General features: G+C 38.4%; 2 protein-coding genes and 1 pseudogene across 2 annotated transcripts; 1 reads left to right on the top strand and 2 right to left on the bottom strand.

Moving 5' to 3' along the window:
- Nucleotides 1-2,341: 2,341 nt before the first annotated feature.
- LOC133675625 (protein EDS1L-like) lies at nucleotides 2,342-5,048 on the top strand. Its single transcript, XM_062097055.1, has 3 exons — nucleotides 2,342-2,917; nucleotides 3,167-3,940; nucleotides 4,185-5,048. Exons 1-3 carry the CDS (start codon nucleotides 2,588-2,590, stop codon nucleotides 4,845-4,847), a joined length of 1,767 nt encoding a protein of 588 aa, XP_061953039.1. The 5' UTR covers nucleotides 2,342-2,587; the 3' UTR covers nucleotides 4,848-5,048.
- Nucleotides 5,049-9,032: 3,984 nt separating this feature from the next.
- On the bottom strand, nucleotides 9,033-10,759 carry LOC133675279 (uncharacterized). Its single transcript, XM_062096609.1, has 3 exons — nucleotides 10,531-10,759; nucleotides 10,370-10,436; nucleotides 9,033-10,219 (listed from the first exon to the last, which is right to left on the bottom strand). The coding sequence occupies exons 1-3, from the start codon at nucleotides 10,594-10,596 to the stop codon at nucleotides 9,294-9,296; spliced, it is 1,059 nt and encodes a 352-aa protein (XP_061952593.1). The 5' UTR covers nucleotides 10,597-10,759; the 3' UTR covers nucleotides 9,033-9,293.
- A 2,414-nt stretch (nucleotides 10,760-13,173) lies between these two features.
- Nucleotides 13,174-23,632, bottom strand: LOC133676064 (uncharacterized; annotated as a pseudogene).
- Between the last annotated feature and the right edge of the window lie 1,787 nt (nucleotides 23,633-25,419).

The raw sequence follows: 25,419 nt of genomic DNA, 5'->3' as shown, positions 1-25,419 counted from the left end.
AGATTAATTCACATTCATTGATCCTCTCTCTGTGTGTGTGTGTGTGTGTGTGTGTGTGTGTGTGTGTGTGTGTGTGTGTGTGTGTGTGTGTGTGTGTGTATTATGTGACCCATGTAATAGATGATTTTGTTAATATATCTAAGCTAGGGTGTACTATAAAATTAGGTTGTAGCCTTTTGCCTCGTTCATTTTGTAGATAATTATTTCTCTTCTTGGTGACCCTTGAGTCATATATTAATATTTTATATATTTTGATGGTAATAATTAAATGAAAATAGACTAATGATATGCTTGGATGAAATTAAATTTAAACAGGTCTATATAAAGATCACATCAACTAGTATAAAGAATTGAATGAAGAAATACATAAACAAGCCCAAGATACAAAGTAAGTGAAGACTTAGTTCTTAAGGAGTCATTTTAATGCATATTGTTAAATATTTATATCTTACTCAATTAAAAATTAAAATGAATTCACACATTTCATATTGCATGCATAAATAGGATTGATATAAATTTAATCGATTCAAGTTTCATTAGGTTGAAACTATCAAAATTGATTTTTAAGTTGAATCAGCTGATCACTTGGGCATACCAAGTGAACCGGTCGACCGTTGTTCATCCGTGATGAACACTTGAGAATTTTATAGGAATCGGTCGGCCGGATGATATGGTCATTTGAACTGGTCGATTATTTTAACCGTCAGAGACATTCTAACAGTTATAAATGACAAGTTTCTTTTAGAAACATATATATAGCTCCTTTTTATGCAAAAACAAAGTGAGATTCAAACATACATAATATAGAAGCTTTCTAAAAGAAAAATCAACTAGAAATCATCAATCCTGACATACCCTAAGAATAATAATAATAATAATAAGAAAAAATGAGTTTTAACTGGTTTTAATAGCCATGAAGTATAAATCTTGGATAACTAATTCGAGTTTAAAATAAGAAAAATAGATTTATAAAATCTAAATTAAATAACTTAATCATTTTAGCATTTTAGTGATTCTAATAATACCAAAAGAATAATAATTTCTTGTTTTCCAAAGCTATTAGAAACTTCCTGGACCAATATATGTCAACATCTAGGTTATGTTAGTTAGGGTAGTGTTCCAAAATATACTTGACATTTAGCAGTGTGTTTTAATAATTCAAAATTTATTTATTTATTTATATTACATAGTTGTCAAGGAGGATAACCCGTTCTGTTGATTGTTTCTCAAAAAAATTGGGCTAGCTTAGCCTCTAAGCATGTTGAGCAAGAGACTTGTTAGAGTGGGAGAAAAATGAAATTAATTTTATTGGACTCGGGATGATGGAGGCCTATTAGAATTTCTTACTGTGGCCCAGCTTTACTTGATACAGGGTGTTTGGAAGCACATCCAACTATATTTTTTTAAAATCTTAATTTTTTTTTATTTTAAATTAATTTTATTTAATATTTTTAAATTATTTTAATATGCTGATATCAAGAATAAATTTAAAAAAAATAAAAAAAATATTATTTCGATATATTTTCAAATAAAAAATACTTTAAAAAATAACATTTTCGCTATTCCAAAACCCCCTAAATAAGTTTTTGACACACATTAATATTATTACACTATTATAGTAGTTTTTAAATTTTTAATAAATTATTTTGAATTACTTATAACTAATATTTTTAATTTTTTTTAATTTGAATTGTTGTGCACCATATTTAAATGCTACCTTAGTATTTATAAGAGTTTCGGTAGTGTTCGAGAATGTGATATTGGTTATTTTTTAAAGTATTTTTTCTTAGAAATATATCAAAATAATATACTTTTTATTTTTTAAAAATTATTTTTATCATCAACATATCAAAATATTTAAAAAATATATATAAAAAAAATAATGATTTTTTTCTCAAAATTTAGTGAACTGTTCCAAACTTAAGAGACTAGCCTTTACTTCATCAATGAAAATGTCAGTTGTATAAGATATTATCAAACAGACAAGATCCTACCCAAAACTTGACTTTTGGGCTTTCTTGGCCACTCCTACCATCATTCAACTAGTCCCCTTTGGGAATAAAACTTGACTTTTCTTAAGTCTTCCCCATCAAACTAGGTTCACATAACTTCCATGAACGTGTCGAACAAGTATGATCCTTCTACTGTTAATTAAGGGCATCATCATGTTTGTCATTAAATATACTTAGCCATTAGTGCAAAAACTAAAGTAAGATGATGTTTTTTAATGGTTTTGATATGCTATATCGAATGTTAAAAATATATTTAAACTTGAATGATCATGCTAAAAGTTGAATTAAATTGTAAACAAAAGGTGGGGTAGTATTCCAGAGTTGAGTGTAAAACAGCATGGAATATGGGAATCTTTGTAAACTTCCAACATGTTTCAGTAGAAAAGGAAAGACAGAAAGCTTTCGGAAATTTCACGTTTCCAACCAAGTCAGGTAAAGTCCACAAGTCAATGACGACGAACCGACCATTTGTGCCCTTATGATTTCATGAGTGTTTCATTTCGTTTGTGTGTGAAAGAAGAAAAGGAAAAAAAAAATCAAAAGCAGCAAATTCCAGGAGAAATTGAAGAGTAGTGATGGGTATTGTTAAGCTTGGAGAGAACATGGGGATCAAAGAAGAGGTGATCATGAAAGCTTGTTCAATGGCCATGAAGGCTCACAAATCTCCAGAGAAGCAATATCTTTCTGAAGGGATTCAAAGTTCATCATCTGAGCTTGTCTTTAGCTTTGCTGGATCTTTGTCTGTAAATGATTGGTTTGCTGGAAGTGCCTTTGGAGAAATGAAGGTGGATCTTCAGTTCTTTCCTTCTCTCAAATATGTTGGTCTTGATCAAACTGGCAGGGTCAATGAAGCCTTTTTCAAAAGATTCGAAGCAGTTTTGGCTAATCCACGGTTCAAAGTTGAGGTAACTCAATCCACTCCTGGTCATTTTATTTCCATTTCTATTATATAGATCCTGTAGCTGCATTTGTGTTCTTGATATCCTTCTAAGAAGCTAATTGAATTCCCCGAGAACAAACAATAATTGATAAGATTTACAAGTATGAGATGGAAAACAGATTGAAAGTAGAATAGATTCAATAAGTAAACATTAAAATAATTGCTGGACTAGAAAAATTAACTCCAGTCTGATGCTGGTTTTCAATTTTCCTAGGTGGAAAAAGCTGTGGCCGACAGAAGGCAAGTTGTATTTACTGGTCACTCTTCAGGAGGGGCAATTGCCATACTGGCAACAGCTTGGTTCTTGGAAGTGTACAATAGACAGAGCTCCAACTGCATTGCGCCACTCTGCCTGACTTTTGGATCTCCCCTTGTCGGTGATTACATTATAAACATTGCAATTAGGCGTGAAAAATGGTCTCGCTACTTTGTGAATTTCGTTATGAGATATGACATTGTCCCTCGGATTTCACTCTGTCCACTCTCTTCCATTAAGCAACAACTTCAGCGAGTCCTCGATTACTTTAATCAAAACGCGCAACAACCTCCTAATGATGCCCCAGCTTTCTATGAAACTGTGGTGAAAAATGCATCATCTGTTGCTAACTATGCTGCCTGTAAGATCATGGGGAGCACGAATTCGTTGCTGGAAACTGTATCGAGTTTCATTGAACCAAGTCCGTATAGACCCTTCGGGACTTACGTCTTTTGTACAGGAACTGGGAAACTTGTTGTCATAAGTAACCCTGATGCTGTGCTGCAAGTACTGTTCTATTCCTCCCAGTTGAGCACTGAAGAAGAAAAGGTGACAGTTGCCCAAACAAGCCTAAGAGATCATTTGAACTACGAAAATTACCTGCAAAAGCACTTAAAAACGCCAGCTGTAACAAGTTTATTCCATCATCACCAAGAAGCACTTGCAGTGTCTTGGAATGTTGCAAGCGTTGAGCGTGAGAAAGTTGATATGGCCTTGAATGACCTAGGCCTGGTAAGTTCTTTTACTCCCTTCTGAATGTGTCGTTCCATTTCATATATATGTTCACTCATCACACATTGGCTAAAGTTATCCTAGCAAATTTTATTTGGTTACAAGTTTCAGTATATAGGAAATAGCAGTATCAGACTTGGAAATGCTCAAACTTTTTTCTGAAACTGGACATATTAGTGAAAAATAAAATGAAATTAGTTGACACCTCCAATATTTATAAATGCTCAAGTGTTTGGGATTCCAGAGTGAAAGAGCCAGACTGTCTCTTCGTGCTGCTGAAGCGTTAGAGAAGCAGAAGTTGAGGAACCAGGCTACAATTGATGGAAAGAAGAAAGATATTGAGAAATGTTTAGATAAGCTACAAGAATACCAAAGTAAGTGTGCACATAAAGTTGGCTATTATGACGCCTTCAAGAGTTCAGAAGAAGAGGAGGATTTCCATGCTAATGTAGATAGGCTTGAGCTAGCAGGTATATGGGATGTAATAATAGAAATGTTGAAAAGGTATGAACTCCCTGATGAGTTTGAGGGCCAGAAGGAATGGATAGGTCTCGGAACCAGGTATCGCCGCATTGTTGAACCCTTGGATATCGCAAATTACTACCGACACCTCAAGAATGAAGACACAGGACCCTATATGGGAAAGGGCAGGCCAAGACGGTATAAATGCACTCAAAAATGGCGTGAGCATGCTGAGCAGTTGCCAAATGAAATTCCAGAATCCTGTTTCTGGGCTGAGGTAGAGGAACTATGCATTAAAGCAGGTTGCCAGGGAACTATAGAAAGCATTTTGCACCTAAAGACCAAAGTTGATAAGTGGATTCAAAATGAGGAACTTGGTGGTGATGTTCTGCTGGAGAATTCCACCTTTACGAAATTGCAGAAACAACATTTCCTGACCAACTGATCTCTGGATCTTGCATTTTAGAGCTAAGGACGGAGTTGTATGTCCAGGGACTTTTAGAAGTGTAACTAATGTTATTATGATCCTCTTGCATACCTGAGCAAGAACTTTTTCTTAATTAGTAAATATATCCTGTAACTAATAGTATTGATCTTATTCATATAAAATATATTTATTATTAATAAAGGTTTTATTTATCTTTAATATTCATTTATATTTGATTAGTGAGTTTAATGTTTGATTAATAAATCTAGAATAAAGATAAAGTTCACAAGACAAAAATATTTTGCAAAAAAAATTATGAAATTATTATAATTATAAGATTCTAAATGCATTAAAACATTATTCCAAAATGTTCCCTTTCAATGTTTTATTAAAACTAAATATTAATTAGAATTATTAAAACCAATACATATTATGTTCATTTTATTATAAAATGAATCAGGTGCTCTCGTAAACTAAGCTATGAGATGTTTTGAAGCAAGAACCTGCTGATGAAGCTCAAGGTTTCTATGTAACAGTGATGGAGAATGCATCTTCTGCTGCTAGCTATGCTGCCTGCAATATCATGGGGAGTACAAACCTGCTTTTAGAGACTTTATCAAGCTTCATTAAATTATACAAGTCCCTATACACCCTTAGGGATCTATTCTTCTCTGTTGAGTACCGTAGAAGTAAAGGTGACAGTTGCTCGAAACAGTCTAAGAGATCATTTGAACTACAGAGATGGACCACGAGAGAGCTTACAAATGCAAATTGTGTCCTATTTTCACCATGCCCACCTAGATGAACTTGTATTAACTGCAAATGATCACAGTTGATTCGGCCTCAATCGGGCTAGGCCTAGTAATTAAGTTTTGCTTCTTTCGCATCTCACATGCTCAGTCCTCAAGACTTGGCTAGTTATCCAGCTTAATTTATCAGCCTACATGGAATGTAACAGTGAGTTGGAATCCACAAGATTTGCTGAAATTGGACATTTTATCAGCTTAATTCATGACTGGCTGATGCCCACAACTTGTGCCGATGCCTTTTGTTCGGTATCCCACAGTGATTGAGCAAGCCTCAATATCAGTGGCGCTTAAGAAACAGGGAAGCAGAAGCTGAGGAACCTCGCTGCAATTGACGAAAAGAAGATAAATATTGAGGAAAGAATACAGACGCTAGAAGCGTGCGTACAAAAGCAACTGCGAACTTTGCAAAGGCTGCTATTATGATGTCTTCAGTATTTCAAAAGACAAGGAAGATGTCCATGCTAATCTAGAGAGCCTTGAGAAAGCAGGTATACGGGATAAGATAGTCGAAATGCTGAAGCGATATGAACTGAAACTTCAGCCTAGTGATGATCATGCTCCCCAGTTGAATACTGTGTATTTCATCACCAAAGCACACAATCCTCTATCACTGTTTCAATGCAGTTAGACCAGTGATAAGCAATCATTTTACGATTAAAGTTATAAATCTCGACATCATAGTAAAATGAGATAAGTTGTTCGGGTTAGAAGGGACAACCCGGATTAACCTGGATTAACTTGGGTTAACTCTTAATTTTCTATATAAAAAAATAAATAAATTAAAACAATATCTTATAAAAAAATTAATAGGTTGGTTAATCAAGTTTTCCTAGGTTAATTTAAGTTGGAGATCAATCTGGGTTTTTAACAAAAAATTACATGATCCAAGACTATTGATCAACACGTACCCACCAAATCCAGTTATCTAGCTACACATGAAAACCAAAACTATTTATCAAACTTCACCTCCTGGCTCCTGGAAAATTATTGTCAGATCCTCTGTTCATTGCCTCTTCGAATATATGCTCATCAACTGAACTAATATAGGAGATGAGTGGCCATGAAAACAAACAGATTCCAAGGCATTAATCGAGTGCAGGATCTAGTTAACTAATAAACACGTTTTAACATCTGGAAGCGTCGTATTTAAGAAAGAAAAATAAAATGAAAGCTTGCCATTTGCATTTCCTTCAGTTGCCAGGACGCATCATAGGTTTCTAGACATTGATCATGCAGTGTACACCATTGTCATGCCAATTTGTGAACTTCGGCAATGGATGCTTCATGATTCCAATAAACTTTCAATTTCTCAAGTTGAATTAGTGAGTTTTTGATTGTGATATTTTGTATGGTTATGATAAAAAAAAAAAATTAAAAAAATTATAAATTTTTAAAGTGTAACGGGGAGTGTTTTCTAATTGAAAATATATCAAAAAAATTTTTATTTTTATTTTTGTTATTAATATATTAAAACTATAAAAAAATACTTAAAAAAACCAATTTAAAGTTTTTTTAAATGAAAAATAATTTGAAAAATAAGTTAAACTGCAAAAACAAATACATCCATAATTTTTTCTTAACCAAGATTTAAAAAAAAAATTCAATGCAACCCATACAAAATTGTGATGTTTATTATTTAATTAAACACTTTTAAATATATGAATGAAGCATCACACCATTCTAAAAAAAGGTATGGTGTTAGTTTATTTGTTTTTGAGGTAACTTTTGTGGTTGTGATTTAAAAATAAGTTTTAAAAAAGTGTGGTTAGTTAGATTTAGATACAGTAAAAATTATGGTTGAAGTTTATGTGTAGTAGAAAACATGTATAAAATGTTTGGTAGTATTAGTTGTGTTTGGAAGTATGATTGCGGTTACTTTTCAAAGTGCTTTTTATTTGGAAATAAATCAAAATATATTTTTTTAAAAAATTATTTTTAATATTAACGTATCAAAATGATCTGAAAACACAAAAAGGTATTAATTTAAAGTAAAGAAAAAAATAAAAAAATTTAAATTTTTTCAAAAATATTTTTGAAACGCAAAAATAAATAGGGGTATAAAACTTAGTTAAAAAAATATATAAAAATTACTTTATAAAAATTGTATTTCAAACTTATTTTTTAGTGGTCCTACAATACAAAACAAAATTTGATTTATTACTATGCTACGCACCGCAATCACAAAAACAGTTGTAAAACAATTGCAGCCTAAAAGAGCCTTAGACTGCTATCTGAGAGGTAATTCAAAATTTTCAAACTGCAAAATCACAATCTGTGCATACATACCTAAAATTTAACAAGTCACATGTTTCTAACAGAGAATGGAAGCCATCCAATATCCTTAGAAATCATAGAAGAGTTCCTTAGAGTATTCAACTTTTCAGCATAATTGAAAATGAAACAGCCAAGAAATGACGACAAAATCACGTGATATCTGAAACGATTAGTATAAATGAAAACCACCTTCCACCATAACCAAAAAATTATAGCTGGCACACAGAGATGTATCACCCCCACAAGCAACAAGGCCAAAACGAAAACAATACCATCTCGGCAAATCACAAACATATAGGCTATAGCGCCAACAATTCTTGAGATGACAGTACACTAAAAGTATCGAGCCTTGCTTTTCCAGCCATTCGATGCTCCCTTGACCTTGCTATGTAAATCACGAAGCCCAAAGAAAAATGAATTCATCAATACTAGAAAAGGAAACAAACACTTTTATGTATCTCCCCCTCCTAGAAGTCTCAATCAGAATTAAGCCAAAAGGGTGTCAAAGGAAACTAACATTTTTACATATCTCCCTCCTAGATGTCTCAATCAGAATTGAGCCAAAAGGCTGTCAATGAGATGCAAATTCTTCTCTGCTGTTACGTGGCAAAGGCATGGTGGCGTCACACACCAACCTTTCTTGATAATTAAATAAGAAATAGAAACCAGGTTTTCAAGTGAGAAGCAAGGGAACTTTTTATTCCATAATTAGAGACAGTATTCATGCACAAACTTCAACCGTGAAGCAGTCTCAAGAAAGAAACAATTTTGTATGCGGCCCCAAAAAGGTGACTCCTAAAACATATTTTTAGCCCGAGAGGCTGCCTTCAATGTTTTCGGAACTCTGCTCCTTTTTGTTCCCATTAGCTAAAGCCAAAAAATGTAATTCCATCAATGAACCTACATATAATGTAACATTTAAATAATCACATGCAGTACAACTATGAATTATCAAGACTTGCATTGCAATCAAAGCCATTAGCTAATTAACCCCATCCATGAACTATTGGATTCTAAGGTTGTCTCCCAGAAAGCAATTACCAAAGACGGAATCTACAATAATTAACATGCACAAGCAGATAGTAACTCAATCGAGCATTAGGGAAAGGAAAACACAGGATATTGTAATTACCTTTCATGTATTGAGTTTCTATATCCCTTATCTATTCACATACTGAAGTTTTCTACATCCGCACCACACAGATAAGAACCAAGAATCGAAATAAGAAACAGCTCAATTATCGGGTGCCAAAAGACATAATGATCTATACCCCTGCATCTAAAAAGTCTAAGAAGTGACAGCCTAACAATAGAACAGAACACACAAGACACACGGAGAAAGAGATGGACCCAAAGTTCACCAAAACAGAGAATCATCCTCTTACGACCTCATGCTACAAGAACGAGCCAATCTTAAAGTCAGACTACCTCTACGCACACTGGCCTCCACCTTCACAGGATCATTCTTATACAGCTCCCTGCAGTTTGGGCAGCGGCCATCCAGCTCAAGCATTTTCTTGTGGCAGAAAAGACAGACCTGGAACCCACAGGAACATGGCAGGAAACTTGTATCCGTGATGTCCAAATCTTCTGTACATATAGGACATGAAGTGGGCACATTAGCACCACTAGCACAACCCCACGGAAGCACTCCTTGTCCATAACGCCTATCAGTATTCGGAAAGCTGCGCTGCTTGGGCAAATTAGGAAGACTCTGCGGACGAAGTGCATCATCCGGCCTCCACGCCTGACTATTTCCAGGAGTCACTCTCGGTGGCACCGTTCTCTCCTGTGTCAAATTCTCGTTATTAGAACCCAAATTTTGCAAATTACAATCCAAGTGAACAACAGGTTCATGCTCCAGTGAAGACTGCAATTCCAAACATGGATTGTTTTCATCAATATGGTTTTCTAGCTTATCATCATCATCATTGGCAACCAAAGCATCAGCCATAGCCTCCCAGTCATCCAAGCAATTATCATTCTCTTCTCCATCCTCTTCCGTTATGCTGCCACCAACGCTACTTCCACTAGAAGTGCTGCTACTACTGGAAGCAGTAAAATTGGTGCCCGATTCGTTGCCACCAAGGAAACTGCTGCCAGTAGGACTATTCAAAGGGGAATCCAAATCAAAATCATGATGGATCGACCCATTTTCATTCTCATTTTCATCCTCCCCTGCTCCTCCTCCTCGCCGCCTCGTCTGCGAGTTCTCCAACGGATTCTTCCTTCCCTCTTCATGAATTTGCTGAGGTGACACGCGTGGACCCGTCAACTCCTCCTTACATCCCTTATTCTTCACTGCACCTAATAAAAATGAAATAAAAATCCACCACCCATCGCATCAATAAATTAAAAGCCCCACCACAGTATCCAAAAACTAAAATTAACTAAAAAAATATTAAAAAAGAATAATAAAATATAAGAAAAAATTAAAATTTGAGATCATCATGGTACCTTGAGAAAGCCATTGCTCTCGACGAGCGTCAAGCTTGCATTGTTTCAATTTGGCTGACCTATTGGCCTGCATAAATCCCAAAAAAAGAATATAATTGATTGTTTAGATAGAAATCAAATTCCAGAGAGGGAGAGAGAAAAAAAAGGAATCGCCCTCATACCCTCTTCTTCTTGCCGAAATCTCTAGGGATAGAAGGAATTGAAGCGTTGATTGAACCGGAAGCCATGGTTACTGCTGCAAAATTTGTGGATATGGAAAACCCTAATTCGTTTCAATTGGGAGAGAAGGGAATTTGTTTTCTGGAGAGAGAAAAGAAACTAATTGGTTTCTTTGGAGAGAGAAAGAGAAATGGATAACGGAAACTCCTCTGCTTCGCTCTGCCCTTCAATTTTTTCCAGGAACAGACGGCCTTCTGTTTTATTTATATAATGACTCGGTTACAAAAATGCCCTTAATTTTCACTTAATTTGCTGATGTACCGCATTGGGTAACGTGTGTTTTGCACGTAGATTGTGGGGAGCAAAAGTTTCTGTGCACGAGTTGCCGTCGCGAAGCCGAATGAACTTCAATGCGTGACAAACGATGTCGTTTGACCTATCTCCTTTTTCACAAGGAAGTTTGTGTTATCCAGATTTTTTTATTAGACAAGGAAAGTAGCATTAATTAATTTAATTAATTAAGGTGGTCGATTGTATATAGTAATTATCTTTGTGAGAAAAGTAGTTTTTTTTCCATATCGATTCCATTTCAAAGTTCAAACCACTCGTGTTGCGATAGAAAAGATGAAGTGATTATTGTAATAGGACAAAAAAAAAAAAGATAGAACAAACAAGATATGTCTTTATATATTTTTTTGTTTTGAAATGATTAAAATTATTAAAAAAATTATAAATGTATTAAGTTGATATGAAAGTATGCATTTAAAATCACATAGGATGGGATTTAGTTTTTGTTAACGTGTAAGCTGACTTTAAAATATCTCTTACTAGTGAATAAAATAAATATATATTAATAGAAAACTAAAGGGGATGAGTTTTTTTTTTTAGCATTTTTAATGTATCTTTAAACATTAGAGCTATAAGTTGAAATAATAAAATAGTAATTTTACTCTTTTTATAAAAAGAAAAACCACAGCTTTTATAGTGATGTTTGAATTTTCATGGTGACCCATCCATCATTAAGGGCACGTGTGAAAACAATTGGTGGCCAAACCACGTCTCTTTAAGGTTGAAATTTTTTATATATTATTCATTTATCTCAGTCACATCACTTAGACTACAAGTCTAGCAGGTTAATTTAATTGCTCAGGTATTTTTTAGGAACATTTTTTTTAAGTTTAATGTTTTTAACTTTCATCCTTCATCATTGAGTTATTTAAGAATTAAGCTTTGAAATCTTTTCTGGTTTGCTTTTTATTGGGTATCTCATTCGTATTATCCAAGTTACAGAGTTTAGTTGGCATGCCCGACTTCATGGTTGTTTTTTTTAATTGAATTTTTTTTTTCAAATTAATCCTTCTACATTGGATTTTTTTTTCTTTATCTTGGCTTATCTCAATCTCATTACTTTGCTTGCATATTTGTCATACTCACTTAGGTTAGCCCATCTCAATTTTTTTTCTCTTTTTTTAATTTTAATTTTATTTTTTAATTTAATTGATTGAAATCTTTGCTTCATCATCTTTTTTTTTTATAACATTTTTTTTCCTGCAAGTTCCTATAATACCTTTTGGTTTAAATTGGTCAATTTACTATTGTTATTTGTTCTTTTATTATCTAATTAAATTATACTAGTTTTTTTTTTTTTTAGCTTAGTCAGATCTATACCTCAAGTTATTTTGTTTTACTTCTTTGAGACATTTGTATCATCTGAACATATTATTTTTAATCAATTAAAAGAAAATGTTGGCTTGTAGTGTAACGCAAGCCCACAAATCTAGTTTACACTATTTTTATTTTTATTTATTTATTTCTTGTCTAAACAATAAAGTTATACTTTTAAGTTGAATTATTTTTTAAATTTAATATAAACTTTGAAACTGTACTTATTTTAATTTGTATGAAAACAACTTACACACATATTTATAATAATTTTTAACAAGAAAAACATTTATAATTATGTATATGTTTGTCGCATCTTGCACAAAACGAGTTGGTGTAGAATCACTCCTTCGAAAGACAGGTTTGTTAAAAAATGGAGTTGCCACTCTTTATCAAATCCCAATAGATATAGACTAAACCAACCCATATATATAAGGACTTGGGTATAAGGACGAAAGACTAATTGAACCGTTTAGTAGCTGGTTCCCTTCGAAGTTTCCCTCAGGATAGCTGGAGCTCGATGCGAGTTCTATTGGGTAAAGACAATGATTAGAGGCATCGAGGACGCAACGCCTTCGACCTATGCTCAAACTTTAAATAGGTAGGACGACATGACTGCTTCATTGAGCCGCGCCACAAAATCGAGAGCTCCAAGTAGGCCATTTTTGGTAAGTAGAACCGACGATGCGAGATGAACCGGAAGCCGGGTTACGGTGCCCAACTGCATACTAACCTATAACCCACAAAGGGTGTTGGTCGATTAAGACAGTAGGATGATGGTCATGGAAGTCAAAATCCGCTAAGAAGTGTGTAACAACTCACCTGCTGAATCAACCAGCCTCGAAAATGAATGGTGCTGAAGCACGCGACCTATACCCGGCCGTCGGGGCAAGTGCTAGGCCTTGTTACAACTTCTTTTTCCTCTAAATGATAAGGTTCAGTGGACTTCTCGCAACGTCGCCGATGGCGAACCGCCTACATCACTACAATTTGAACACTTCACCGGACCATTCAATCGGTAGGAGCGACGGGTGGTGTGTACAAAGGGTAGGGATGTAGTCAACGCGAGCTAATGACGCACGCTTACTAGGAATTCCTCGTTGAAGACCAACAATTGCAATGATCTATGCCTCTCATGATGAAATTTTAAAGATTACTCGGGCTTGTCGGGCAAGGCTATAGACTCGTTGAATACATTAGTGTAATGCGCGTGCGACCCCAAACATCTAAGGGCATCATAGACCTGTTATTGCCTCAAACTTCCTTGGCCTGGAAGGTCATAGTCCCTCTAAGAAGCTGGTCGCGGAGGGTCACCTCCGCATAGCTAGTTAGCAGGCTAAGGTCTTGTTCGTTAGCGAAATTAACCAGATAAATCGCTCCACCAACTAAAAATGACCATGCACCACCACCCATAGAATCAAGAAAGAGCTATCAGTCAGAGCTAGTCTCAGGTCAAGGAAGAGAGAGACGCTCCCGGTTCTAGTGTGAGAAGGTGACTGTGTGTTGCACAGCGTTCTGGTTCTCCGCTTAAGTACCACTCCTCTTCTTGATTTCTGTGTCTCTTTCTACATTTCTATGGCTAAATCCAAGAAGCAATCTCTCTCTCGACGGTCTGGTGGAGAGGATTTTCGCTACAACCATCGGCCCGGGCTTCCTTGAGAACGTCTAGGGTTCCACTTAGGAGCTTATCTCCGGTCCAATCTGACTCGGAATCCTCGACTCAAGGTCTTCCCCCTCGGCCAAAGCTAACCTTTGGCGAATTTACTTCAACTCCTCTTGGTGTTAGGGTTTCTGTGAACAGTCGCCTTCAATCCAGTTCCTCATCCTCTTGTGCGCGCAAAGGGACTTCTAATAAGGGTTCTCAGGAGGCTTCATTGGCTCATTCTGTGGGGTCCAGAGCTTTGCAAAGTAATAGGTTGCATCCTTCTCCCTCTGATCAAGCCCCCGTGGCATTGCCCTTTCGGGCTAAGCTGGACAATTGACTATACAACAAGAAGTACCAGGTTCCCCTAAATTCCCTTGACTTGTTCACTTCCTAGTCTTTACATCTACTGCTGCTTGCAATTTTCTAGCATCTGATGTATCACCCTAAGATGATTCCTTGAAATTCTATCTAATTGGTTTTGTTGCGGGTAAATGCCCTGGGTATACTTTGCTGTCTCAATTTATTGTTCAAAATTGGAATTCTCATGCTACTCTGATCATGCATGATTTGGGATGGTTGATATTCGAATTTCTCTCTGAATCTGCTATGTTAGATACTATGAGTGGGGGACTATATTCCGTATTTGGTCGGCCATTAATCTTGCAGGTCATGCCAGATTTTTTTGACTTCTCTCCACCTGAGCTGACCAAGATGCCCGTATGGGTACGATTTCCAAACTGCCTATTCAGTGCTGGACCCCCCTCTGCTTATCTAAACTTGCAAGTGTGATCGGCAAGCCTGTGCATTGTGATGAACCTACCTCTAACAAATCTAAACTTTCTTTTGCCCGTGTTCTCATAGAAGTTGATTTGCTTGGCCCCTTGCCTGATCTGGTTTCTATTCAGCTTCCCAATGGTTCAACCTTGGGTCAGCAGGTTCTCTATGAATCCCTTCCCCGGTTCTGTAAGAATTGTGCTTCCATGAGGCATTCCACTTCCTCTTGCAAGACAAGCTCCTCTAAACGCAAGCTCAGCTCTTCGAATGGTCACACAGCTGCTTCTCCCTCTACAGCTCAGCCAAATGATGCACCTTCACATTTGTCTGGCTCCTGCCCCCTTGCTGTTCCCTTGGCAGCTCCCCTGACCAAGGTGTCTGGCTCTCCTACTTCCTGGAGGCAAACTTCACCAGGGCGTAAGCGGACTAAGGTTTTATTGGCTAATACCGTAACCTCATCCTCTGCATATGATCCAAACCCATGTCAGGGGCCCTCTGGTATTCCACCTCCTTGGCAGTTTTACAACTGCTGCTCTGCTCCCCCTAGTTCATACCAATATATGGGTCAACCAAACCCTGACACCTCTAATAGCAGCCCTGATGGGTCGGCCCGTACTGTGCCTACATAGTCTCTTGTGGCCTTGCAGCTCTCTGGTGGCTTCTATGCTGCCTTGTGTTGATGGGTTTTATATTTCATGGTTGTCTTGTTTGGCAGGCTCTTTTTCTTTGTGCATTATTGGCTTGTGATGGTTTCTTTCAGACTGACATTTTGATCTCCTTCAACAATGTTTGGACATTGGCGTTGGAGTTGTTGCTTTGTTGCTCTTTAACATGTTGTTGCCCTGCGGTTTGGGCTGGTTTTAGCTGGTTTTCACTCTTTCTGTTCCAGTATAGGAAGCTGCTCTTCAGAACCTGGCGTGCCCTGTTGAGGAGTTTTGACTGCTCTTTGTTGTATTTCTTATTAGCCTAGTGGGAGCATGTTTCCCTAGGTTTTTTGGCTTTTATCTTGCTTTGCATGAGTGCTGTTCATGCCTTATTTATGGGTTATATTCCCTTCCTTTTGGGAGCTTTTTCTTCCCTTTGGTGCAGATTTGGATGTCCTCTGTTGTTGGATGGTTGACTGTGGGTCCAGGTTGTCTTCTCCTGCTTGTCTCCTGCTGATCACTCCTATGCTGGTTGGTGTTGTCATTTGCATAGCTCATGCAATTACCTCCACATGTCTCTTTTGCTGCAGGGCCCTCCAGCTGGGCCCTCCCTTTCCTTTGATAGATTCTTCCCTGCATGAGGGATGTTCATGCTTTTTGGTTATGGGACCCTGTCCCCTTGGTTTTGACTTTATGGGAGCATGTTCCCTTTGACTATTTAGTTTTGGCTTTATGTCTGCTAAGGTTTGTACAAGGGGGTCTGTTCCCTTTCCTGGTGTATATTCTGATCTGCTGGTTCCCAGCTTGTATTGCAAGCTTGCCTTGCTCTTTTTGATCTATACAATACTTACATTTGATCAAAAAAAGAAGAAGAAAGAGCTATCAGTCACACGCCTCCATTTGGTCCTTGGATGCCAAGAAAACCGACTCTCCTCTGTGGAAGTCAATCTTCTCTCTTCGTGACAGATTGATTAATCTTTGTGGTGGGGTTTTTCTAGTGCAACAACTACTCTCAAGCTGGCACTCTGGCCTAGGTCTTTTTACAGCCAATGCATATGACTTCTTCAGACATAAAGCTGACCCTGTGCAGTGGGCTAATGTAGTTTGGGAGCAATGGTCTCTTCCAAGACATAGCTTTTCCCTTTGGCTGGCAATGTTGGGCAAGCTGCGAATGAGAGATCATCTTCATTTTCTCTCTTCTGACCCTATATGCCCTCTTTGTCAAAATGCCGATGAATCCCATGCTCATCTCTTCTTCAATTGTGACTGGTCGTCTTCTCTTTGGAGAAAGGCCAGACTCTGGCTCAAGCTTCATAACAATATGCCTTCCTTAAGCAGAGCCTCTCGGATCTTACAAAACAACAAAAAAGGGCTGCAGCTAAGAATGAGAAGAGTATCTCTTGCTGTCCTTGTGTATTTGATTTGGGAGGAAAGAAACAGGAGAATATTTAACAATACTGGGAAATCAGTTGAGGCTATCTTCAAAAAATTTCATATTCTGTTTTACACTATATTGTATTTCCATGAAAAAAATCACCTGGCCTACAGTGTTGCATTTTGAATGGTTCTGCTGGGGTAAATTAACGTGCATGGTCCTGCATGGTTTTCACGTCCCTGCACTGTTTAGCCTCTATTTTCCTTGTTTCTGCATGGGGTTGACAACAGCTTGTGGCTTGACATGGGTGGCTGGTTTTTTTCCCTTGCATGGTTGAGCAGTGTCTGCATAGATGAACAGTTGGAATTGATTGTGGCTGTCTCCTATGTGTTGTTCTGCCTTGACTGGCTGGTAGCTTGGACGTGCATGGATTTTTGCATGGTTTCTTGTCCCTGCATTGATTAGCTCTGTTTTGGGTATTTAATTTGTCTTGGCTGTTACCTGGGCATGTGCTATTGGCCAATGTCATCCACGCCCCTGCATGGACAGGCTCTTGGGATGTTGTCGGTGTCGGTGTCTCTATGGTTGGGGGACACATGGTGAGATGATGGGATGTTTTGGCTCTTATGTTGTAGTTGTGGTTTGGGCATGCATGGGTTCTCTAGTCTCTGCATGGATTCTTTGCTACCCACTATTCTTGGCTGCTAGTGCAGTTATTTATTCTAGCTGTTATGGCGATTTGTCTCTGCATGGTTGAGTGGAGGATGTGTGCTCCCCCCATCTTCGTGTGCAGGTGCGGCTGTTTTGGCTATGTTAGGCTGAAACTGCTTTAAAATTGAGGGGATATTAGTTGTGGATCTGCATGGCTACAGTGTTGCTAGTTGAATGGAACTGACTTGCTTTTTGGTGTAAATTAGTGTGCATGGTTTTGCATGGTTTTCTCGTCCCTGCATTGATGAACCTATGTTCCTCGTTTCTGCATGGGGTTGAAAGTAGGTTGTGTCTTGGCATGGTTGACTGGTTTTATCTCTGCATGGTTCCTTTGTTCTACATGAATGAGCTGTCGACTTTTAGCTGTCTCCTTTATCTTTGCTGGTTGGTAGCTTGGACGTGTATGGTCTTCTACATGGTTTTCTGTTTCTTGCATTGATGAGCCTTTGGCTTCTGTTCTTGGTTGGTTATATATTTATTTGTCTTGGTTGTTGCTTGGTTGAGTCTCTTATTGGCCAATTGATTTCCACATCCCTGCATGGAAGGGCTTATGGGTTGCTGTTGGTTCTTTGGTTAAGGGCTGCATGTTGCCTTCATCGTCGCTTTGCCGAGCTGATGGGATGTTTTGGCTCCTATGCTGTAATACGTGGTCTGGGCATGCATGGGTTTCTGTAAGGTTTTTAGTCTCTGCATGGATGTTCTATTGGCCACTGTTCTTGGCTGCTGGTGTATTAATTTGTTCTAGCTGTTATTATGGCGGATGTTTGTCTCTGCATAGTTGAGTTGATTCTGCATGTCCTTTCATCCCTATGTGCATGAGCTGTTGTATTATGCTCTCGGTTATTTTGGTTGTGTTAGGCTGAAGCTATTCTGAAACTTAGAGGAGGATGGCTTGTGGGTCCGCATGGCTTGGCTTAGTTTCTGTCTATACGATCCAGTCTCTTCATCGCCTGCATGGTTTTCGCATGTTTCTTTACGTGATGATGATCCTTGCAGTGTTGCAGTTCTTTTGGCTGGAAGTGAGCAATTTTTGGTTCTCTTGCTAGCACTCTGTGTGGGTGCTGTCGGACTTGGGGTTGTTTCATTAATGTTGTTTCCTAGGGAGCTTGTTCCTGTTTTTTGGTTTAGGGTATCTGTTACCCTTCTATCTGTATATAAATTTGTTTTTGCTGCTTATGTGGCATGGTTACTTTTGATCTTAATATATTCTTACATTTGATATAAAAAGAGAGAGAGAGAGAGAGAAAGAGCTCTCAGTATGTACTGCTGGTCTTCAACTTTATTCCTTTTGATCTATAAAATTCTTACATTTGATAAAAAAAAAGAGCTTTCAATCGTCGGTCTAGTGAGAGAATCTAGAGAGAGATGCTCTCCTGCTCCTAGAAATTGTTCCCTCAAGTTTTCATGGCCGACTATTGCATCTGACCTTTCCCGTGCCTTACTTCCTCCCACCCTGTTTCCATTTCTTCCCGTCCGTTTCCAAATGGCTAAAAACAAACGAAAACCTGCAGCTACTGTTCAATGTACACAAGATGTGTTGCATGCTCCTGTTCCATCTCACACAAACCAAGGTGGTTCGCTGGATTTAAGACTAAAGTCAGCTCTTGGTACTCTATCTGGTTCTGTTTTCCATTTACCAAACCCAGATCTATCCCCCCATGTTTTCATCCTAACTAACAGTGCAGGTCCTAGCACTGTCAGAGAGGAGGATGGGTCATCGGTGGCTAATGGATCTATATCTATGAATGAGTTTCTTGTTGAGAGTTGTTCTGATGAAGAAGATCTTGAAGAAGAGCAGTTAGATTTCACTTTCTCTGAGGTAGAATATGAGAAGTCTTAACCATCTTCTCTAGCTCCTGCCACACCTATGATACCTGCAAGTCCTAAAGGTGCCAGCTAGTGGTAGATGGAGAGATCTGTTCTCTTCCAACCATAATATCTTCACATGCTCGAAACTCATGCATTTTTCAACCTATAATGTTATTCAGTCATGTTCCCTTTTGGCTGAAGATTTAGACCATACTAGTGAAGATTGGAAATTATGTGTCGTGGGTTATGTGTTTGGGAAATTTCCTGGTTATAGGGCCTTGAATAACATCAGTGGGAACACCTGGAAATGTGAAGCCACTCTTACCATTCATGAATCGGGCTGGTTGGTGTATAAATTTCAAAATGAAGAAGACAAACTCTCTGTTTTGAGTGGAGGCCCTTATCTAGTATATGGTTGGCCTCTCATTTTGATGGTGGAGATTTTTGTGCAGCCATTCAAGATTTTTTACTTTAGGAGAGATTTTCAAGCAAATCAACCACTCTATCATTGCCCTTGTTTTAAAGTCAACAAATGCTAACTCGGCAACAGACTACAGGCCCATTTCTTGTTGTAACGTCACCTATAAAGTGATTTCTAAGATTCTAGTAGGGCAGTTGGCTCATGTATTAAATGATATTATCAGCCCTTGTTATAATGCTTTTCTTGGAGATTGTTATATGGCGGATAACATTAATCTCATGCAAGAGATTTTTAGGCAGTATGAGTGGGAACGTATCTCCCCTGGATGCATCATCAAAATAGACTTTAGGAAGGCTTTTGATTCTGTCCAATGGCCCTTCCTCCGTGACTTTATTCAGCTTTTGGGTTTTCTGGACTGGTTTGTTCATCTTATTATGAAGTGTGTTGAGACCACCTCTTTTTCAGTTTCTGTAAATGGCAGTCTGTTTGGCTTCTTTAAAGGAAAGTGTGGTGTTCAACAAGGAGATCCACTATCGTCCTATCTCTTCATTATCTGTATGGAATAGTTCTCTAGGATGCTGAAGATTAGTGCTTAAAGCTCTGCCTTTTATTTTCATCCTAAATGCCAAGCTCTTGGAATCAGCCACCTAGCTTTCGTTGATGACATCCTGTTGCTCTGCCGGTGTGACATGCATTTTGTTAGTATTTTCCTTCATCAGCTAATTGCAATTGAGAGACGTCTAGTCTTGTTATTAATGCAGCCAAATCCTCAATATACTTTGTTGGAGTTACGAGGGATGTGAAGCAGGCCATTGTTCTTTCCTCAAGATTCACTGAAGGAAGTTTGCCCTTCAAGTATCTTGGTGTTCTGCTAAGTCTGCACAGGCTGCTGGCTAGCCAATTCTCTCATATTCTGCCCAAGTTAGAATTATCAATTTAGAGTTGGATGGGTAAGCACCTCTTCTATGCTGGTCATTTTGAGTTAATTAGATCTGTGTTTGTAGGGTGTGGTTCAGTTTTGGATCAACATTTTTCTAATCCCAGTTTTGGTTATTAGCAAGGATTATTAGCTTGTGCCGCAATTTCCTATGGATCAAGGATTTATAAAGAAATAAATCTGCTCTAGTGGCTTAGAAACAAGTTTGTTTGCCGAAGAATGAAGGGGGTCTGGTTGTTTTTGACATCCAAGCAAGAAATGCAAGCTTCTTCGCCAGGCAACTCTGGAACATTCATCTGAAAACGGACTCTCTTTGGATCCGATGGGTGGATCATTATTACATTCCTCATACCTATATCTGGTTTTCTGATATTAAGAAGAGTCTTACTTGCTCTGCTTGTGTACTTGATTTGGGAAGAAAAAAAGATGAATTTTTTACAACACTACTAAATCAGTCGAGGTTATCTTCAGAAAATTCCAGATCTTGTTTTACACAATCTTGTTTTTTCATGAAAAAAACCTTTTAGCCTATAGTGTTTCTAGGTGACATGGCCACTGTTTCGTGTTTAATCCCTGCTCCTCTACAAAGTTTATTTGGGAGACAATTGCCCGTAACTATTTACCGGGTTCCCTTATGATATGGCTCCTTGCATGGCTTTGCATGCTCCTTTGCATATTATTGTTCCTCCCTCTGGATAGCTGTTTATGGGTGAACTTTATCAGTGCATTTATGTTCTAGTTTTTATTATGTTGTCAGCCCTGCGTGGCTCATATTAATTATTCTAGGGAACTTATTCCCTTTGCTGTTATTTTTTTTATTTCGAGGTGCATACTGCTCTCTTCCTTGTATATGATTTTGTACTTGTTGTTTTAACAGCATGATCACTTTTGATCTTAATACATACTTATATTCTAATAAATAAAAGAAAGAGCTTTCAGTCTATCAATCCTTACTATGTCTGGACCTGGTACGTTTCCCTATGTTGAGTCAAATTAAGCCACAGACGCCATTTCTGGTGGTGCCCTTTTGTCAATTCCTTTAAGTTTCAGCCTTGCGACCATACTCCCTCTAGAACCCATAAACTTTGAATTCTCATAAGGTGTTAGCGGAGTCCTAGAAGCAACATCGGCAATACCTGGTCGACATCATTTATGGTTGAGACTAGGACGGTATCTGATCGTCTTTGAGCCCCCAACTTTTCTTCTTGATTAATGAAAACATCTTTGACAAATGCTTTTGTAGTTGTTCGTCTTTCATAAATCCAAGAATTTCACATATAACTATGATATACGAATGCCCCCGACTGTCCTTGTTAATCATTACTCCGATCCCGAAGGCCAACAAAATAAGATCGAAATCCTATGATGTTATCCCATGCTAATGTATCTAGAGCGTAAGCTTGCTTTGAGCACTTTAATTTCTTCAAAGTAACAACACTGGAGGCACGACCCGGCCAGTTAAGGCCATGATCACATCATCGGTAGAAGGGACAAGGCGACAGGTGCACACCTGAGGTGGACCGACCGACCCAACCCAAAGTCTAATTACGAGCTTTTTAACCGCAACAACTTAAATATATGTTATTGGAGCTGGAATTACTGCGGCTGCTGGCACCAGACTTGCCCTCAATGAATCATCGTTAAGGGATTTAGATTGTACTAATTCCAATTACCAGACTCGAAGAGCCTAGTATTGTTATTTATTGTCACTACCTCTCCATGTCAGGATTGGGTAATTTGAGCACTTGTTGCCTTCCTTGGATGTGATTGTCGTTTCTCAAGCTCCCTCTCCGGAATCGAACCCTAATTCTTCGTCACTTGTCACCACCATGGGAGGCTTCTATCCTACCATTGAAAGTTGATATGGCATAAATTTGAATGATGCATCGCCAACATAATGGTCGTGCGATCCGTCGAGTTATCATGAATCATCAAAGCAACAGGCAGAGCCCACGTTGACCTTTAATTTAATAAATAAGTCATTTCCAGAAGTCGGGGTTTGTTGCACATATTAGCTCTAGAATTACTACGATTATTCGAGTAGCAAATACCATCAAACAAATTATAACTGATTTAATGAGCCATTCACAGTTTTATAGTCTGAATTAGTTCATACTTACACATGCATGGCTTAGTCTTTGAGACAAGCATATGACTACTAGTAGGATCAACTAGGTAGCATTCCTTGGCAACACCCCGACCTACACGATCCTTGACGCCAATGAGACGAGGGGCCGAGACGAGCAAGGAAGTCGTTCTTATCGAGCATAAACAGCTCGAACAAGGCGGTCGCAGGGGTAGAGGCACCCGCACCAGCATCGCATTCTGCATCCGAAAGCACGAGCAATCACTTGTGGGCCAGTTTGGAGGGAGTTCGCTCAACTGAAACATGAGTGTCGCTGCTAGGTTCGCCTTGCGCCCTCGGAATGGCATGAAGGACAACTTCACATTCGAATTCCACCGAAGTTGGTACGCAACACATGAACCCTGCCTCGTCGCAAGGCACTTAGGAATTTGGGCTGAAAGTGATGGGGTAGCAGGCCGATAGTTTGGTGCACCAACATGAAGCCTGTCGACATGGACAACCCGAATACGGCTGATACGCCACCGCGTACATGCGACAACAATCCCGACGAGCGAACCACGACCACGAGAGCAAGTGGAAACACCTGAGCGAGATCATGCTCGTATTACCGGACATGAAGAATCTAGAAGGGACAAGCAACAAACCACAGAGGGACACGACGGGGACAATCATGTGGGGGGTGTTTACCTCAACTCGACAGCGAGCACGTCATGCCATGAAGTCAAGGATGGCAAGGAGGGCCAACACATGGGTGCGTGCACGACAATTTAATGCCATGCCCACGCCAGAGTAGAGCTCTCCTTGTAATCCCCGGGTTTGGCGGTCCGCAGCAGACATGTCGGTCAGGCCTCCAACTTGCAAGCACGGGCAACAACCATCGCCTCCGTGACATCGTGCCAAGCAAACGAGCGTGCAACAGCTGCCAGCACCTTGGCACGAGCATGACAAAAAAAATGCCACACCCACGCGTGGAGAAGCAACTCCAACACGCCCAACAGCTTGGAGCGGGTTTCGAAGACGCAGGCCGGAAAATCGATCATCGTTGCAGGCTAACTTCGGGCCATGAGGTCCCCCACTTTAGTTCGAGTGTAGGAACAGTTCGCAAAGCCCCCGCGGTAGGCCTATGGGCGTTAGGCTAGTGCGCCCCATGGCCAGTCAGGGGGCATCCCCAAAAAAGTAATAAGTGTTATCACAGCTCTGGCAGGGTTAGACACTACTACGTCCCATTTGTTACCCCCTCTAAAAAATTCATTTCTTGGTAGTTTGAGCTAAAATTTTGCATAAAGTTTGGAAAAAAATCCAATCTATCTCCAGAAAAAATCCTAGAATTTTTTAAAGTCAGGAAGTATTTTGTTTTATTTTCCTACCATTAAAAATAAAGGAAGTCCGCAAAAATAGGAATTGGCCCGGAATAACCCTGAATTCAGTGGGCAACCTCAGAAAAATATGGCTGATTTTACTGGGTTGATTTCATGTGGAAAGCAGGGCGTTTTCTTGGCGAAATGCAAAAACCCTAGTAGCTTGTATGTTGCGGCTAGCAACGCTGAGCTGACCCCAACTGTGTCTAGCCTTTCCCGTGCAGGGTGCAGGCCAGAATGCAGGGGCCAAGGCCCTAAGGCAGCCCCTCCACCCCCGCGGGCTATAGAGCAAGCTAACAGGGGCAGTCCTTCGAAAAAAAGAGAATTGAATGATAGTAATAGTACTACTGATAGCAATGGTGCTACTTTGCCAATTATTACTATTAGTGCCAATATCACATCATACTTTATTACTATCATGCAATTCTCTTTCTTTCGAGGATTATACTTTATTACCCTAGCGCCCGATGGACTGATAGCAATCATTGTGGTGATAATATCACATCATACTTTATTATGATAGTAATAGTGGTACTGATAGCAGTCACTATGGTGATAATATTAATAATTATGATGATAATAATGATGTTAGTGGTGGTAGTTGTGGTAGTGGTGGTTATTATCCATTTTGGTACCCCACATAAATATACAAAAAAATATAAAAAAAATAGAAAAATCAGAAAAACAAAATCTAAAAAGATTAAAAAAGTTGAAAATAAAAATAAAAATAAAAATAAAAATACATAAGTGGAGAGAATATGAAGAACTCCCAGAAAATTGCCAAAGACTGGTTGGGAGGATCAAAATATACAAGGTTGAAAAAAAATTAGCAATCCAATATGCACTAGTGAAGGCCCATTGCATTGGAAAATTCAAAATGGGAAGGAAAGTCCAAAATTAGATGTTTAAGGACTCAATTGGAACTTTTCAGGGTGTAATTGAATTTATTGAGGGCTTAATTGTAAGAAAATTTGATTTTTAAGTTCAATTTGGGCTTTAATTAGAAGAAATTGAAGTCTCGCTATTAAATTGCAGTTTTGAAAAGCTAATTTGATCAAATCAAGGGTTTAATTGCATAAATATTAAAGTTTGATGAGAAATTAGAGACTTGATTGAAGATATTTAAAACCAAGGAAAAAACCAAAAAAGGTATGCGGCTTCAGGAGCTGAAATCGATGAAATTAAGGGCTTAGTTGGATATATATTAATTTTTGGTGGTCAATTAGGGGTTTAACTGAAGAAGTTCAAAACCAAGGGCCAAACTATAAAAGGCATGAGAATGAAAGGTTTTGAATTGATAAAATCACTTAATTGCATAAATTCAAAAGTTATAAGTTAATTACGGGTGCAATTAAAAGAAATAAAAAAATTATGGACTAAATTGAATTTTAGCCAAATCCCAAATGAAAAACCTTGATTTCTTGGTGGTTAACTTAGACAACACATCGTCTGGCTTATATTCAAAACGT

Source organism: Populus nigra, chromosome 16 (genome assembly GCF_951802175.1).
Source record: "Populus nigra chromosome 16, ddPopNigr1.1, whole genome shotgun sequence".
Taxonomy (NCBI): Eukaryota; Viridiplantae; Streptophyta; class Magnoliopsida; order Malpighiales; family Salicaceae; genus Populus; species Populus nigra.
Note: the sequence above shows the minus strand (reverse complement) of the source record. Positions and strands in the feature narration are given on the sequence as shown.

Coding starts and splice junctions, on each gene's coding strand:
- LOC133675625 (XM_062097055.1), top strand. CDS start 2,588: ATGGGTATTGTTAAGCTTGGAGAGAACATGGGGATCAAAGAAGAGGTG. Junction 2,918..3,166: donor ATCCACGGTTCAAAGTTGAG/GTAACTCAATCC, acceptor CAATTTTCCTAG/GTGGAAAAAGCTGTGGCCGA. Junction 3,941..4,184: donor CCTTGAATGACCTAGGCCTG/GTAAGTTCTTTT, acceptor TTGGGATTCCAG/AGTGAAAGAGCCAGACTGTC.
- LOC133675279 (XM_062096609.1), bottom strand. CDS start 10,596: ATGGCTTCCGGTTCAATCAACGCTTCAATTCCTTCTATCCCTAGAGAT. Junction 10,437..10,530: donor ATTTCGGCAAGAAGAAGAGG/GTATGAGGGCGA, acceptor GGATTTATGCAG/GCCAATAGGTCAGCCAAATT. Junction 10,220..10,369: donor AGAGCAATGGCTTTCTCAAG/GTACCATGATGA, acceptor CATTTTTATTAG/GTGCAGTGAAGAATAAGGGA.